The sequence below is a fragment of the Citrus clementina genome, unplaced genomic scaffold, assembly GCF_000493195.1.
Source record: "Citrus clementina cultivar Clemenules unplaced genomic scaffold, Citrus_clementina_v1.0 scaffold_7, whole genome shotgun sequence".
NCBI classification, from domain to species: Eukaryota; Viridiplantae; Streptophyta; class Magnoliopsida; order Sapindales; family Rutaceae; genus Citrus; species Citrus x clementina.
Genome location: NW_006262075.1, coordinates 8,872,724 through 8,886,902, shown reverse-complemented (window position 1 = coordinate 8,886,902; position 14,179 = coordinate 8,872,724). Strand labels below are relative to the sequence as shown.

General features: G+C 32.5%; 2 protein-coding genes across 2 annotated transcripts; both read left to right on the top strand.

Moving 5' to 3' along the window:
* The first annotated feature begins 8,068 nt into the window (after window positions 1-8,068).
* LOC18037773 (protein CURVATURE THYLAKOID 1C, chloroplastic) lies at window positions 8,069-10,757 on the top strand. The gene is made up of 7 exons (XM_006426886.2): window positions 8,069-8,221; window positions 8,429-8,540; window positions 9,290-9,384; window positions 9,500-9,586; window positions 9,975-10,037; window positions 10,195-10,232; window positions 10,406-10,757. The coding sequence occupies exons 2-7, from the start codon at window positions 8,435-8,437 to the stop codon at window positions 10,458-10,460; spliced, it is 444 nt and encodes a 147-aa protein (XP_006426949.1). The 5' UTR covers window positions 8,069-8,221; window positions 8,429-8,434; the 3' UTR covers window positions 10,461-10,757.
* A 320-nt stretch (window positions 10,758-11,077) lies between these two features.
* On the top strand, window positions 11,078-13,822 carry LOC18037756 (pentatricopeptide repeat-containing protein At4g21065). Its single transcript, XM_024181423.1, has one exon. The coding sequence runs from the start codon at window positions 11,335-11,337 to the stop codon at window positions 13,267-13,269; it is 1,935 nt and encodes a 644-aa protein (XP_024037191.1). The 5' UTR covers window positions 11,078-11,334; the 3' UTR covers window positions 13,270-13,822.
* The last annotated feature ends 357 nt before the right edge of the window (window positions 13,823-14,179 follow it).

Sequence of the window (14,179 nt, the reverse complement as noted above, 5' to 3'; positions counted from 1 at the left end):
ATAGGAACTCGATTTTCTTTGACTTTATAGCTTTAAATCACCATGTTTATTAATTAATCTAAAACGTAGCTTTGGTCCAAATTTTTTTACTCAAAAGATATTCTGAAAGTTGAACTATTTTTCCTCGTTACTGTAATATTCACACCTAATGGTCTTAATATTTTCTTAAGCAATTTCATTGCAATTGGATGTTAATATATACTAAAACTCTAAAATGTTAAAAATTCTACCTTTTAATAAGTGATAAAATGAATCAATCAAAATCACAATATTCATGTATCGATTTTTCTTGCCTTTATTGATTACTAAAAGAATCGATCAAAATGATGAAATTTAACTAAAAGAATTTATCAAAATGATGAAATTCAACATGTGCATCACTTTATTTTATGATATAACAATCTTAATTTTTTTAAAATGATGAGAAATTCCAATAAAGCTCTTTCGATTACCATATAGTTAATATTTTTTCAAATTTTCGAGAACACATATATATATATATATCTAAGACTCATACCACATTTGTTTGCTGTTAATTTTCCATCAACTTAAATAGATTCTCTTGAATTAATTATATTTTTATATAACATTCTACCTTAACAAGAGTAAAACATTTTTGACATATGTACCCAAAAAAAAATAAAACTCATCTTGTACAAATAATGAATTCGTAAATTTTTACTTTTTAATATATTTCATGGGTTAGATATATGTAAATATATGTTAAATATTAACACGTACATTGCATTTAGATCTTAAATATGTTTTAGATTTGTGTGAGTCAAGACTCAAAATCATCGAAATCAACACGACCTCACTTATCGTATTAGACATTAGTATTTACTAAAATTATATCACTAACAAAATTTAAGCAATTGCCCAAATTACAATGGATATTAAAGAAAAAAAATTAACAAAAGAAGGGGGAAAAAAAACTAATTGGATAAATGACTTGGCTTAGCCAAGCCACATAAGAATGAGCCAATTAGTCAACGTTATAGATAATGTGTGAGGAGGCCACATGGTAATATGTGACTGTAAGGGCTACGCTGGCTGCAGTTGTTTTATTACTATTAAATTGCTTGGTGTCTTTATATCATTTAAAGGTTTGAATGAAGTGAATGCAATTAATGAATTTGCATCCAAACTTTCCCATAAAAAAACGTTTTTTTCCTCCACTGTCTATCCAACAATGATCGGTCAATTCTTTAATCCTGTAATCTTTAGACTTCTAAGAAAATAACATCATTATTTTCATTATATTTTATTCCTCAACAGTTGCATCAAATATATGGCAACCAAACTTGTATTATAAACTAATTAGCAAATCTTTAGTTTCTTAGTTATTAATTTTTAATTGAATGTTGTATCGGTTCTTGAAAATTAATGGTGAAATGAAAAAAAAAAATCAGTAGCTAATTTTTTTTCTCTAATTTTCTTATTTTTTTTTGAGGATTTATTGTTATTATATTCTAATTTATTAACAACTAAAGTACTAAACATTAACATATATTACTCGAATAAAAAATTTATAATAAGACAGGATCTTAATTCATATATATAATAAGATTTATTGATTACTACTAATGCTCAAAACAGGATGAAGGAAGAAATTTATAAATATGTACAATGATACCATTTGAGCCATCTCTATCCACATTTAAAGTTTTGGTGGCATCTAAGTTATAATTAATGGCATCTGCACTTCAAACATTGTATGAATCATTGTTTTTGTTTTTCACATTTCAAATGTTGATTTCTATATAAATGGTAGTTGGGAACGGTAGATAATATGAAGCAATCACATGGTTTTGTGATAATATATGAAGGAATCACAAACCAGAAGGGAAAAAAAAAAAAAAAAAGAGAGAGAGAGAGAGAGATGAATTTATTGATTTGAGGTTGCTTTTCGAATTCTTCTCATACTCATTATCTCTATCTCTACTTTATCTTTTCTTTTATCAACATTTTATGCAACCGTTTTGGTTCATAGACAAACGAGAAATTAACATAAGAAATCTTAGTTACAAGCAATTACCAGGCAAGAGGGTATCTTGCTTTCTTTATTTTCAAGTCATTAATTACGTACTTTAGAGGTTTCTTATGAAGCAAGTTTTAATAAATATGAGATGGAAAGAGAAGAAAAGAGAAGAAAATGGCATTTCATGGTGGGGAAGGTTAGAAAAGTTGGGAAATTTTTTGATAAATTTAATCGGGGAAAAGAAAACATAGAATGATGATGCATTAGAAAGGCTACAAAAGAAAGAAGAAAAGCTTACAAATAAAAGGAGAAAAAAGAGAGGGGCCAGCAAGAACAATTGGCCGCTTTCCTAAATCTGGTCTTCATTGAAAGTTGACAAAACAATTAAAGAAATTAATGACCAAAGATATCCATTTTGGGAGTCCGTAGAATTTGAATATAGTGCTAGATTTAAGTTGTGCTAGCTTATTTTCTAAGCATTTTGTGGGACGCATTTATTTAAAGTTAATGTATAATTAAGATTTTATTAAATATATATATATATATTTGTTTCGAATAATAATTACTAATCACAATTTCATGAAATCGGAGTCTACAGTGATAACAAATAGGTAAATAAATAAATGGCAGTTTAAAATAAGTTTCAGCAAAGGTAATCTGATCGAGAAAAACAAATTAGCACTTATTGTGCAGCTGTGTTCATCACTGATATTACCTTCCATTACTGGTAACAAAAGTAAGAACTCGTACGCATAAACATAAATTAATACCTTCTAAAATTGTAATTTTCATCGACCTATTAGGACTAGAAGAAAGACGACGTATAATAATTAGAATTCGTTCTCCAAGTTAATCTACAAGTTCTGAAACATAGCGTGACACGACATGATACGCCATCCAAATATCACATTCATAACAAATTGAAAAAAAGAAAAAATATCGACTCTTTATGGTATATCGGTGTTTATTAATATAATTAATCAAGTCAAATAAGGATGCTATGACATAAAAACTGAGGAGTACAGATCAATGACAGTCTGTTATTAATTTTGGCATCACTGAAATGAAGCATGAAAAATGAAACCTATGAAAATGATAGAATTGATTGGAGGGGTTGCATGCTAATTGCTAGCTAGCTGGCGGCCTGGTGAATTCGAATAGTTAAATTAAATCTATCCAACTTTGAGAGAAAGTTAGATGTTGAAGAGTAGATAAGAAACCATATTATATATACCGTACTGGACATGGTAGTTTAGGAAGACAGATGGGGGGAAAAAAAAATATACGCAACCCAAAAGAAGAAAATAATTCCAAGGCATGCAAAAATTGAGTAGGTTTACAAGGAAAATGTAATAATAAATGCTGAAGAATTTTTTTTTTTTTTTTTAATGTACATTTTTCACGCCACTCATTCATCAATACTGTAAACCCCATTTGCTTTGCATGGAGGTCCTGTAACTTTCAGAATATGGAATAAAATAATTTGCCACCTCTCTCTGTCTGTTCGTAGATCGTAGTAATTGAAACTTGTTAAAGGAAAAGAAAGTCGGAATCTCTCTCTCTCTCTGTCTCTTCATGGCTTTTAACATTTTACAAACTTCAAGATTTCCATTAATTAAGAGATTAGGTATCAAGTAAGAGATATTGAAAGTTGATGATTATGAAATGAATTTATTATTGGGACAATTCAAATCCATTTAGGTAAATCAATAATCATCTACAGGAAAAATCATTTAAAAGTTTGTTTTAAATGAGATTTGGATTGGAACAATTATTTACAATATTGAACTGTGAACCGTCCGCGACGCGAAGAAATAATTTAATTATAAGAAAAAGTATAATTAATTGACACACAAGGACTGCCGTTTCCCGGTTGGCTAAAACCAAAATATTGGAGGCAGGCAGCTGCATGCAATATTTCTAAGAGGTAAATGATAGGCCAAAGCTGAAAATTTAACATCGGATGTTTAAACAATCGAAATATATATATATATATATATAATGATGACAAAGTCCATTGTAAGTTTTGTCTTGTTTTTGTTCAAAAATCATTTTCCCGATAAAATAAATACAGGCATGTAAACTTGACTCTTTTTTTTTTGTCAGTATATATATACATGTTCCAATTACCAAGCAATATACGAAAAGTTTTCATATAAACGAGTGATTTTAGAAAGTAAAATGATTATAGGTAGCTAATATCTGAAAGCAAACCATTACTCTATCAAACAAGTTGTATATTATTAATAACACTATTTTAAAGTTTCTCTGTTATTTTCTAAGTTAGAAGGAAGATGTATGAATAAATTTATACAAACTTATTGAGGAAATGGGCTATTTGTCTTTTGTTTTAAACTTTCAAACACTTGAATTTTGTAAATATTTGTACGATACTTTTAGCTAAATCGATAAGAAAAAAAAATATTTCTCATTTTTATTTGAATCAAAGTGAAAAAAAAAATGTGGTTCACTTCAACCAAGTTTAATTAAATCCAATCATATTAAGATAGCGCGTACAATAATAATAACAACAACAATAGCACAAATATTTAAAAATTTATATTATAAAACTTATCAATATTGAACCCCAACCCTCTTTTTCATAAAAATTATAAAATAAATTGGTTGGACATAAAAATTTTACTTTTATTTTTAAATTTTTTTACAATTAATTTGAATAAATAGCAAGAAAGAAGAAAGAGCGTGTTATTATATATATATAAAAACAAAAAAAAAACAAACAAACAACTACCAGCCTTCAACTAACACATAAAATTCATGATCTATCATTCCATCACATTCACGCATTAATTAAGAAGAAATGCCAATTGGGTCGTTACAAGTAAATTGGTATACACCTTACATAAATTAATTAAATTGCAATAAATAAGCAGCAGCTACTTCTTTCGTACGGGCAATTCGGTTTAGTGAAAGAAGAAGTGATCAATATTCAAAAGGAAAAATATTTTATGGAGAAATGAAAAGGCTGTACTTTGGAAATTTACTATCTTATACAGGCAATTTGAAAGTGGATATATATAAAAATGACACTAAACAAACTAAAATAATGAAAGTCACAAGCCATTATATATACATATACTTTTAAAGTAATAAAAAATTAGCATCATCTTATTCCGTGTTAGATTAGATCGAGTAACTCAACAGTATATTAAAGAGGGTTATTTTTCGCCACCCCCCGTATGTTTCGACAATTATTACCGTGCACCCACTTGTTTCAACAATAATTACCGTGCACCCATTCCGTTAAATTCTGCCGTTTAATTTAACGATTGTGACAATTATTTTGGTGAAAGACGATTTTGTCCACAATTTGAATTTCAAATTATTAAGTTACAAAAATGGCATCAATCACTGATAGTGTGCTCATTGAATTGGCAAACATCCTCTGAAAAACTGGGGTTGCAGGCAAAGGATAATAGCCAAAAATTCAATTATAATATACAGATAGAGTATGAAATAGAAAAAAAAAAGTAATTTATAAGCCTAATGTGTCAATGTGTCATCCCCATTCACATAAGAAAAGTTTGATTTGCGAGCGAGACCAGTAGAAAGGCACAAAACTTGGTAAGGGATGGGCAACAACAAAAAGCTCCAATCTTGCGCCACAAACAGCACTACCAATTAGGTTTGCAGCAGTAGGCATCACGCATGCATCACAATAATCTCAATGTCCCTAAAATTTCACAACATCATCGATAGCATATGAGCAAGTCCAGCTCATATAAAGTGATATGGACCTAGAGAGCATTATCTAATAAATACAGTTTGGATCCACTGGAGTCTGCATGTAGAACCATGGCTTCTATGTCTACAATAGTAAAAAGGCAGATCCAGAACAAGTATATGCTCATGTCAAGTAATCAATACTACTTGGGCATTTAAAAAATTAAATATTCATCACTAAACGAAGATGACGAATCAATTATTGAGACATAAGATGGAAGCAATCAATTTCTGTACATTATTGACATTAATTACCAAATAGAGCATGGCCGAACAATTTCAACACAGGAAACACATAAAACCGGGAAAACTCATGACCAACCTCATAAAATCCCACATAAATATCACTTGCATGCATGTAATCTAACATGTATAGAGTAATTCTTCAACAAAAAAATCCATATGAACAACATAAAAAACTCACCTCAGTGCGTGCAGACTGAAGCTGCAAAACCCACTCCCACCCTCTTTCACAACACAATGAGCTGTGTAATCCTCAAGCTTCTTGAAAAACGAGCATGTGGTAGGTAACGGATCAAGAAATTGGCGCGAAATTGTCTCCAACACGCAACCTCCATTTTGCTTCAATTTTTGCTTTTAGAGAGTACATTTTGCAAAGATAAAGCTGTTTTTTTTTTTTTTTTTGAAATGACAAGGTAGTTCTCTTCCTTCTCAGTTCTCACTGTTCTCTTTTTTCTATGCAATAGCTTTGACTTAATTTTTTATTTGTTTATTACGCAATGTCTATTTTACCCTTATCTAGTTAAATTAAATGGCATAATTTAATAGAATGGGTGCGCGGTGATCATTGTTGAAACAAGTGGGTGCACGATAATATTTGTCAAAACATATGGGGGGTAGCAAAAATTAACCTTATTAAAGATAAGTCTAAACTTTCTGACTAACGCAACGCGTATTATCTTGAAATGACTAACGCAACACGTATTATTTTGAAATGACTAACACAACGCGTATTAGCTTGAAAATTTGATACATTGTATGGTATTACGAAATCTTGTATTTGAAAATTGACCTCGGATGAGGTAAATATAAGATGCAATTAAGTTTCAAGGATAAATAAGAAAAGACAATTTGAATTTAATTATATGAAAGAAAATGTCAACATTAGCGGTGAGTTTAATATAGCTTAATTACTAGTTATGATGTAATTTAACTTATTATGGGATTTGAATTTAGTTTACGTGTCATATGTCTTTTTTTTTTTTTTATGAAAGAGAATTTCATTAAACAAGAGAGTCAGTCAACAAATGACATAACCATAGAGGTGGAACATCCCTCCACTCTTCAAGACCTGATATAGAACCCCCCACCCTAGCTACATTGTGGGCAGCGACGTTCGCAGATCGACGTACAAAAGAGAATCTCACTTCTCCAATTAATTGTGCTATAGCTTTACAATCCGCAATAATTAAATCAAATCCATTAGAGCTAGCAGATTGAGAAATTAAAACAGAATACACGTTTAAACAATCTATCTCAATAATAATTTTAGATAACTGCATATGCTTTATCCAACTAAGCGCTTCACGGACAACCAACGCTTCAGCCTCGCGAGGGTGAAAAGGACCAGGGAAATTCTGACACTTTGCTGCAATAAAACCACCTCCAGAGTCTCTAACCACCCCTCCAAAGCTGACTCTTCCCTGAGATGTCAATTGATGTCTTAAATCTCAATTATTAACGTGTCATATGTCTTAAATCTCAATTATTAATCAAACTGATTGAGAAAATGATGTCAATTGAAGTTAAAAACTAGCAGAATTAATTTAGGATTATTAACTCAGTAGTTTGTTAAATTTCTAAAACAAAGATATATATAACTCAGTGGTTACAATAGCACTAATTTTTAATTTATTATCTACCACTAATTACAGTCTTGTTAAATAACAACAAAATCATATCGAATCCAATTTGTTTTTAAAAGCTCTTTTAGATAATCTGATTAAACAAGATAGTAAGAATGTAAAGATTAAGAAATCATCTCCTGAGACCTCGGATGACTTTGGTAGCAGTGCAGTGCAGTACCTCACTTCGGCCTAATGGGCCAAATCAATAGCTGGCCTAATTATTCAAACTGGGCCTAATCAACAGCTGCGAAAGCCCATAATTAAGATAAAAAAATTTTGAGTCCAATCAGAAGGCACCTTTAAAGTGAATTTTAAATATTCTAGTATTAAAATATTTAATCCGTCTATCAACTCTGTTATAAGAGATTGACTAGAAACCCTTCTCATGAAGTTGAGCAAGTGGAAAATGTTGAAATATGTTAATTATTAAATAGACTGTAATATAATATTTCATTAAAAAAGAAGAATTAAAGAAGAAATGAGTGCCATAATTAATTAGCTCAGTGCTGATTTTTCATATTCTCGTTGACACATCCAACACAAAAGCCCAATAAGCTATAAACGATTTTTGTGGTGCATAAAAAACACACACACACTCTTCTCTTCCTCTCCCCTCCACAACTACAAGGTGAGTAAAACCCAGTTCTGTCTCTTCAAAATTATCATTGTTATTATTATTAATTTTATTTTTCTTTGATGGTATCATTTGAATATTTGATACCTCCTTGAGCTTGGAAATAATAACCCATTACCGAAAATTTGACTTTTTTAATTTATTATTTCAAATTTGTTTTCTGTCATATTTTTTTGGTGTAATTTGTTGTTCTCTTTTCAGGTACTCATGGCTTCCATAACTGCATGCTTGCCTTCACCTTTGTTGGTTCAAGGAAGACAAAAGCTATCCCTATTCATAACTCTTCCAAAGCTCCCACTTTCTCCTCTTAATGGTAAACTTAATTAATCTAGTCTTTTGTCAATTTGTTTGATCTTTCTGTAATGTGTGTATGTTAAAACTTGAAAGTGATACTAATATGCTAATACTTGTAAGGAAATGGATCTTGGTACAGTTGAAATTTAAGGTTAATTAACAGTTGGTAAGGATTTTAAGCTTCAAGCGGAAACTTGTTCACAAGCAAGTCTGGATAAAGCATTGAGGTTCTTAATTTCAAATTGAGGGTTACGTTCAGTATTTTTTTTCCTTTAAAAAGCATGATAATGGGAATTTGGGTGATTATTTATAGGTTTAATGGTGACAATTTGGTTTGATTGTGCTGGGACTAAAAGCTAGTTTGAAACTGGTTACCTATAGGTTTAATGGTGACAATCCGGTTTGATTGTGCTGGGACTATAAGTTAGTTTGAAACTTCTTTATGTTTGAAAAGTCAATATAAAGCCAGACAGAACTGCAATCAAGTATTTTTCAATGTAAAATCTGCAAATAGATTCTCTTGGAACTTGGTTGATGGTTCTCTCTTCCAAATTTAGGCATCAATAGGTATTGAAGATAGGTATTGAAGATAGACAATTCAAAGGTGGGAATTAATTTCTGAGAGTGTAATGCTACGCTTGCAAACCCTGTCCTTGCTTTTGCCAATGTTGTAGCAAGATCATTTATTTTATAGGTTCAATTCGGTGTTCCATTCTATGCTTTGGCTGATTTCTTTTCATTGTCGGTTCATATTTTATCATATCACAGAGAAGCAAAACTGTCTTGCAATTGTTGCGAAGGCCTCTGGGGAAAGTTCCGAGTCTTCAACCTCTCTTACTGTTTTTAAGTCTGTTCAAAATGTTGTGAGTACCTCTCTAAGACTGTTATATCACCTTTGTGATCAAGTGAAGTTTGCTTTTGTTCGGATAGAGATCACATTTTTTCCTCCCTGAATGGGTTTTGATTTGCTTGAAATAGTGGGATAGCTCCGAAGATCGGCTAGGTCTTATTGGATTGGGATTTGCAGGTATAGTGGCTCTATGGGCGTCGGTAAATCTGATTACTGTAAGTGCTACTTCTTATGTTTGACTAATATGCATAATTCTTACTCACTATTGTTATGGAAAAGTGAATATGTTAGTGACGGAGTCAAAATTTTTTTGAAGTAATATCCATTTGACCAGACTTGAACTGAACAAGCCACTAAAAGTATGCCCATTTCTTTTCTCATGTAACAATTTATTAGTTATCAGATTAAAATCTTATTTCATTTGGTCAACAACATTTTATAGATCATTCAACTATCTGATTGGACCATTTTCACTGGTTAAATTTTTTTCGGGTGGATGTCTTTCAACTTAGTTTTGCTACACATATTCACATGATTGTGGTCATTTGCTTTCAGCCTAACAAACAGTAGATTGACAGTTTTTATCCTTGTTGATATGAACAGGCTATTGACAAGCTGCCAATTATCCCAAATGCACTAGAACTGATCGGGATATTGTTTTCTACAGTAAGTGTTATTGAAATAATTATATGGCATGGTTGTTGTGAATGGGAGAAGAAAATAAAAGAAAGCTTTTGAAGCATTAATTACCTTTTGTTGATGTTAATATGTACACGGTTCTCATCTTTGACATTTATATTAACTCATTCTCTCTTCTTTCCAGTGGTTTGTATATCGTTATCTCTTGTTCAAACCTGATAGGTGAGTAAATTTTGCCGCAACTGCTTTGGTTTGATTTCCAAAGAAACTGAGGCCCTTTGGTGCAAGATGTTTATATAGCCAAAACAACAATTTGCATTTAAAAGGTTGGATAATTTGCACGGCTTTTTCTTCAGTTTTTGTTGCCTGACTCTGATTTTCTGCTTTGCTTACAGGGAAGAGCTATTCCAAATCATCAACAAGTCAGTGTCGGATATCTTGGGCCAGTGAATTGCTTAGTAAATATAATAGTCTCGTGTAATTGAATATTTAATATGAATTTCAGATTTCTTTTTCCCCTCCTTTCGGTCTGGATCCTATATCTGTACTACTTTGGCAATTAAAGCATGGCGTGCATGTGCCATTTGATAGTCCAAGCTTTCTGTAACATCAAAGATAAAGCAATTCTATGGGCTCTTTTTCCACTTTGGTAGATAAGGACTTCAACTATAATGTAGCATGTTGTCAATCTTTGATTTTCCCCCCCAATCTTCTGTTGATGTTAAAGATTTTAATATTATAAGTAATGGCCTGATTTTTTTTTTTTGGGGAAACATTATTACCCTTATTATTGACTTTTTATTTAATAAATATTGATTATATTCCAGTATTTATTTTATAAACAATAATATTCTTACATTTGAAGAGTACTTCTGTAATTCCAAAAAGAATTAAAAAAATTTAAGTTATATTTGACAAAAAAATATGTTTCATATGCTTTAAATTTGTTAAAATTTTAAGTTATGTTAGATCCAACAGTGTTGAAAGTAACAAACAGGGCATTATATATAATTCTTCAAATACAGAGACTTGACGGATAATTAAACTAAAGTCTAGGGATTAAAGAATTTACCCAAATTTTGTGGTGGTAACCTCACCTGCTCCCATAGGTTGAGCGAAACCCACCAACGAGATTTTCCCGCCAATAGCTGTTGCTTTGCTCCAATACTCTGTATCATTAGAAAGTTCTGTTTACTTGTTCCTTTAAAATCTCATTCGGCTCACCATCTCCCATCTTCTTCAAATCTTCATTTTTCCTTTCTTTTCTTTTCTTTTTCTTTTTTTCTTTTTTTCTTTTTTTTTTGGGGATAAAACAAAGACCAATATGGTAATAATTCATGTTAAAACAAAGCCAAAAAGATCCAATCTCTTTCACTCCTCATTCACTTCTCTTCTCAATTACCAGAAAAACAAAAACCCATTTCTCAGTCACTACAATTATCACTCACAAGCCATTCAACAAAACCCAAACACAGATCCCCGAACTACCCTTCTTTCTTCTTCGAAAGAATCCAACATACCAACCCATCAAATACAATCTTACTATGTCTCTCTTTTACAATCTTGCATTGCCCAGAAAGCCGTAAGCCCCGGCAAGCAAATCCATGCCCTTATTTCCCAAATGGGTTTTGGATTTCACCCTGTTTTAGCTACAAAACTAGTACATCTTTACAGTGCTTGTGACTGTTTACACAATGCGCATCAACTGTTTGATAGAATTCCTCAGAGAAATTTGTTTCTTTGGAATGTGTTAATCCGTGGGTACGCATGGAATGGGCCTTATGAGGTTGCGATTGAATTGTATTATAGATTACTTGAGTTTGGTCTAGTGCCTGATAATTTTACGTTCCCATTTGCGTTAAAAGCGTGCTCAGCGCTTTCTGCTATTGAAGAGGGGAGGAGGATTCATGAAGATGTGATAAGGAATAAATGGGAGACCGATGTGTTTGTTGGTGCTGCACTTATTGACATGTATGCAAAGTGTAGTTGTGTAGTAAATGCTAGACAAGTATTTGATAAGATATTGGAAAGGGATGTAGTCGTTTGGAACTCTATGATCGCAGCTTATGGACAAAATGGGCAAGCGGATGAGTCCATAGAGTTGTGTAGAGAGATGATTTTGACGGGTTTAAAGCCAAGTGAGGCAACACTTGTGACCGTGATATCAGCTTCTGCTGATATTGCAGCTCTTCCTCAAGGGAGGGAGCTTCATGGATTTAGTTGGAGACACAGGTTTGAGTTGAATGTTAAGGTTAAAACTGCATTAGTTGATATGTATGCCAAGTGTGGTTTGGTTAAGGTTGCTAGGAATTTGTTTGAACAGCTTAGGGAGAAGAGGGTTGTGTCTTGGAATGCGATGATTACTGGATATGCAATGCATGGTCATTCTACTAAGGCGCTGGACCTTTTTGAGAAGATGAAGGATGAGGTTCAGCCAGATCACATAACATTTGTTGGTGTTCTGTCAGCATGTAGTCGTGGGGGTTTGTTCGATGAGGGGAGGATGTTTTTTGAATCTATGGTGAGGGATTACCATATTGATCCTTCTGTCCAACATTATACGTGCATGGTTGATCTCCTTGGCCACTCTGGTCGATTGGATGAGGCTTGTGATCTTATAATGCAAATGAGAGTGAAGCCAGATCCTGGTGTGTGGGGTGCATTGTTGAATTCATGCAAACTCCATGGACATGTGAAGTTGGCGGAACTAGCATTGGAGAAACTGATTGAGCTCGAACCACATGATGCAGGAAATTATGTTATTTTATCAAACATCTATGCTCGGGCAGCAAATTGGGAAGGAGTTGCAAAGTTGAGAAAGTTAATGATTGACAGGGGAATTAAGAAAAGCATTGCTTGTAGTTGGATTGAAGTTAAAAACAAGGCTCATGCATTTCTTTCTGGAGATGCTTCGCATCCTAATTGTGACGAGATATATGCAAAATTAAAGTGGTTAGAAGGACGAATGAAAGAAGCTGGCTATGTCCCAGGTACTGAATCAGTTTTCCATGATGTGGAGAATGATGAGAAAGCAAATATGATTTGCTGTCACAGCGAAAGGCTGGCAATTGCATTTGGGCTTATAAACACACCAGATGGAACCAGGCTTTTGATAACCAAGAACCTCAAGATTTGTGATGACTGTCATATTGCAATCAAGTTTATCTCAAAAATAACAGAGAGGGAAATAACTGTCAGAGATGTCAATCGCTACCATCATTTTAAGGATGGGATATGTTCTTGTGGTGATTATTGGTGAGTGGAACAAAGAGAAGCCTTGTAGACAATTAAAAGTTCCGGATTTGTTAGGTGACCTGTGCAGTTCACAGTTTGGTTAGTGATGCGGAAATTTGTTGATTCACTCAGTTCAAAGTTTGGGATTGCAAAGAACTGAAAGAGTGAAATCTGCTCAGCAACAAATGCAGATCTGAAGAAAAAAAAATTGGTTAATCTACTGCAAGTGTGTATGTTTTCGGAAAATTTGTGATGCATTATACTCAGCAAGTTGACTCTGACTGTAGGAAGGCATTCTCGGGCTTGGTGAGTGTATTTATGGCTCTTGCCTCCTGTATGCAGAAATTATGAGAAAAGAACTAAGACACTCCGTCACAGGAATAAGACTATTTAAGTGGAGAAGGGAATCACTAATAATTGTAGGTAGCGGAAGTGAATGTAAAACAAACATAAGCATCTGAAAAATAGCCAGAAAATGCAACAATTTCACTTTCTTTTCGAGTTTTTATTCCACTATGGGGAGTGCATGTTTATTCAATGTATGAAGTATTGACTCATCATCATCAAGATGAAATTAATGAAAGTTCAAAGTGCCACATTGTTTCTCTTCTTGCATACTCAGTCATTTTTTAAGCATCATCTATCATTAAAAAAATGTCTTACTAGAAGATTAAAATAATAGAAAATATTGAGCTTTAAATGCCGTAATATGCTTGACAGATGTTAATAGATATGTGCGGATTTACAAGAAAAGCATTTTTTTTAACTATCTTGCTAGTTTCATCTAATAGATTGCAAGCACTCTCCATCTTTTGGACTATTCCATTTCCTTTATCTGTTCAACATTAGGGGCATGGGTCTTTACAAGGTTCGCAATGATGTGATTCTGAAAATAGACAGTAGATGTAAAAACAAGTAAAAAGAATACTACTTTA